This window comes from Chenopodium album, chromosome 1, assembly GCF_948465745.1.
Source record: "Chenopodium album chromosome 1, dcCheAlbu1.1, whole genome shotgun sequence".
Lineage (NCBI taxonomy): Eukaryota > Viridiplantae > Streptophyta > Magnoliopsida > Caryophyllales > Amaranthaceae > Chenopodium > Chenopodium album.
The window spans coordinates 19404586-19407112 of NC_137834.1; the positions used below are offsets into that span (position 1 = coordinate 19404586).

Below are 2527 nucleotides of genomic sequence, written 5' to 3' on the forward strand. Positions count from 1 at the left end.
CTTGACATGACCGGAACTTTCCAAACCCCAAATGGGGAAAAGGCTCTAACAGCACGGAACGACCCCTGGACTTAGACTTTCTGGGTGCAGGAAACCTGAAAAAGAACAAACAAGAAGGAACCAAGGAAGGAAAGATAGAAAAGGTAGTCAAGGAGTACCTTAAAGCATTTGAGGCCAAGATCGCCAAGATCCCTGGGGTGCCAAAGCCCATGGAAGAAGAAGCAGCAGATGAATACATAAAGTCTCCTTTCTCAGAAGAGATCGCCATGGTAGAGGTGCCAAAGAGGTTCAACACACCCAATATGGCCATGTACGATGGTACAACAAACCCTGATGAGCACGTATCCCTCTACAAGCAGAAAATGATGACTAGCTCAATCCCCAGGGACATCAGAGAAGTCATCATGTGCAAAGGCTTTGGAGCCACATTATCAGGTCCAGCCCTAACTTGGTTCATTAATTTAGATAATGGGACAATTTAATCTTTTGCAGGGATGGTGAATCTCTTCAAGATTCAGTTCGCCAGTAGTAGGAAAATCGAGAAGCAATCCTCAGATCTATACCATGTCGTGCAAAGACATGTAGAGTCCTTTAGGGATTATCTTAACAGGTTCAACAGGGAGAAGATTAGGATACATAAGTGTGATGCTCCCACAACAATCGAAGCCTTCAAAAGGGAATTACTTGATCATAGCGAGCTCTATAAGGAGTTAACAAAATATCCCTGCGCAACCTTTGAAGACGTGCAAGCCAAAGCTATAGCGCAAGTCAAATTTGAGGAGGACGTGTACGCAAGAAAGACTCCAAAACCAGATCGCCAGCCAAGAAGGAGCAGTAACTTCCCCAGAAGGGATCATCGCTTCAAGCCGTACCATCGATATCGTTTTGATGAAGGATTAATTAATGCAGTCGAGGGAGAATTCTCAGATTGGAGGGAAGATCCTGAACTCCCTCCTAAGTTACATGAATACTGCTTTAATGTTAACCCTGCAGGTGTTATCCGAAACTTGAATAATTTAGGAGATATCGTGTAGTGGCCCAGAAAGAGCGATAGACCAGGAGAAAAGAAAGATCCATCAAGGTGGTGCGATTTCCACTCAGATATTAGCCATACAACTGATGAATGCGTCGCGCTCAGGAAGGAAGTTGCTTACATGTTGAAGAAAGGCTACCTTAAAGAGCTCTTATCAGATAGGACTAAAGCTACAGGAAGGGAGAATGAATCCAAGCAAGGTGGCCCCCCACCTCCTCCTCTAATCGTCAAGACCATCTGTTTCATTTCAGGAGGGTCAGAAGTGTGCGGCCTAACATATTTAGCAGCAAAACGGCATGCAAAAGAAAGCCATATGGATCAACCCGATAAAAAAGGAAGATAAAAAATGGACATCCCAATCATGTTTGAGGAAAGTGACGCAGTAGAAGGCCATCATGACGGCCTAGTGATTTCACTCCCAGGTGGAAATTGCATGATCAAGAGGTTCCTTGTTGACAACGAAAGTTCCACGAACATCATCATGTTCGATACCTTGAAACATATGAACATTGATGAGAAGAACATCATCAACAAGTCAACAATGCTAGTAGGCTTCAGTGGCGAAACCAAGAAAACAAGCAGAGAGATTACATTGGCAACTTATGCAAAGGGGATTAATCTGCAAGTCAAGTTCCTGGTGATCGATACATTATCATTGTACAATATGATTCTGGGCAGACCATGGATACACGAAATGAAAGCCATCCCGTCTACTTATCACCAAGTCATCAAGTTGCCTACAAGGTGGGGTATCCAAGAGATCAGAGGGGACCTTAAAGAGGCCAAAGAATGTTACAAGATCGCCTTGAAAGCAACATCAGTAGAGAAGAGTTCAGCATAGCAATCAGAGGGTCAGCTGGGCCAAGAAAAACTTAGTATGGCAGAAGAGCAAGAAGCAATAGAGGTTCAGCTGAACCCCAACCATCCAGATCAAAAAGTGAAAATAGGATCAGAATTGACCACAGATCTTCGACACCAAATCTCAGAATTCTTGGAAACTGAAAAAGACGCGTTCGCCTAGACTCACGAAGACATGAAGGCAATCCCTCCAGATGTGATCACTCACAAACTGAACGTAGATCCTATGCATACACCAGTGAAACAGAAAAGAAGAAAGTTAGCATCAGAAAGGAACAAGGTCATCAATGAGGAAATTCAAAATTTGTTGAAGCTAGGAAAGATCAGAGAGGTAAAATACCCGGAATGGCTCGCCAATGTAGTAGTTGTCAAAAAGAAGAACGGTAAATGGAGAATATGCATAAACTTCACAGATATCAACAAGGCCTACCCAAAAGACCCTTTCCCATTACCTCACATCGATTCCATGGTAGATGCAACAGCAGGGCATGAACTACTCTCCTTTATGGACGCATACAGTGGGTACAACTAGCTCCTCATGCAGAAAGAAGACCAAGAAAAGACTGCTTTCATTACTAGCCAAGGAATCTATTGCTACAAAGTAATACATTTTGGATTGTAGAATGCAGGAGAAAC

The 2527-nt window shown here is 43.3% G+C and overlaps 1 protein-coding gene across 1 annotated transcript; it reads left to right on the forward strand.

Annotated features, from left to right (window-relative positions):
• The first annotated feature begins 1379 nt into the window (after nt 1-1379).
• Nucleotides 1380-1874, forward strand: LOC145629124 (uncharacterized). Its single transcript, XM_081681638.1, has one exon. The coding sequence runs from the start codon at nt 1380-1382 to the stop codon at nt 1872-1874; it is 495 nt and encodes a 164-aa protein (XP_081537764.1).
• The last annotated feature ends 653 nt before the right edge of the window (nt 1875-2527 follow it).

What these genes read in the sequence shown, in the direction of transcription:
- LOC145629124 (XM_081681638.1), top strand. Translation starts at nt 1,380, where the DNA reads ATGGACATCCCAATCATGTTTGAGGAAAGTGACGCAGTAGAAGGCCAT.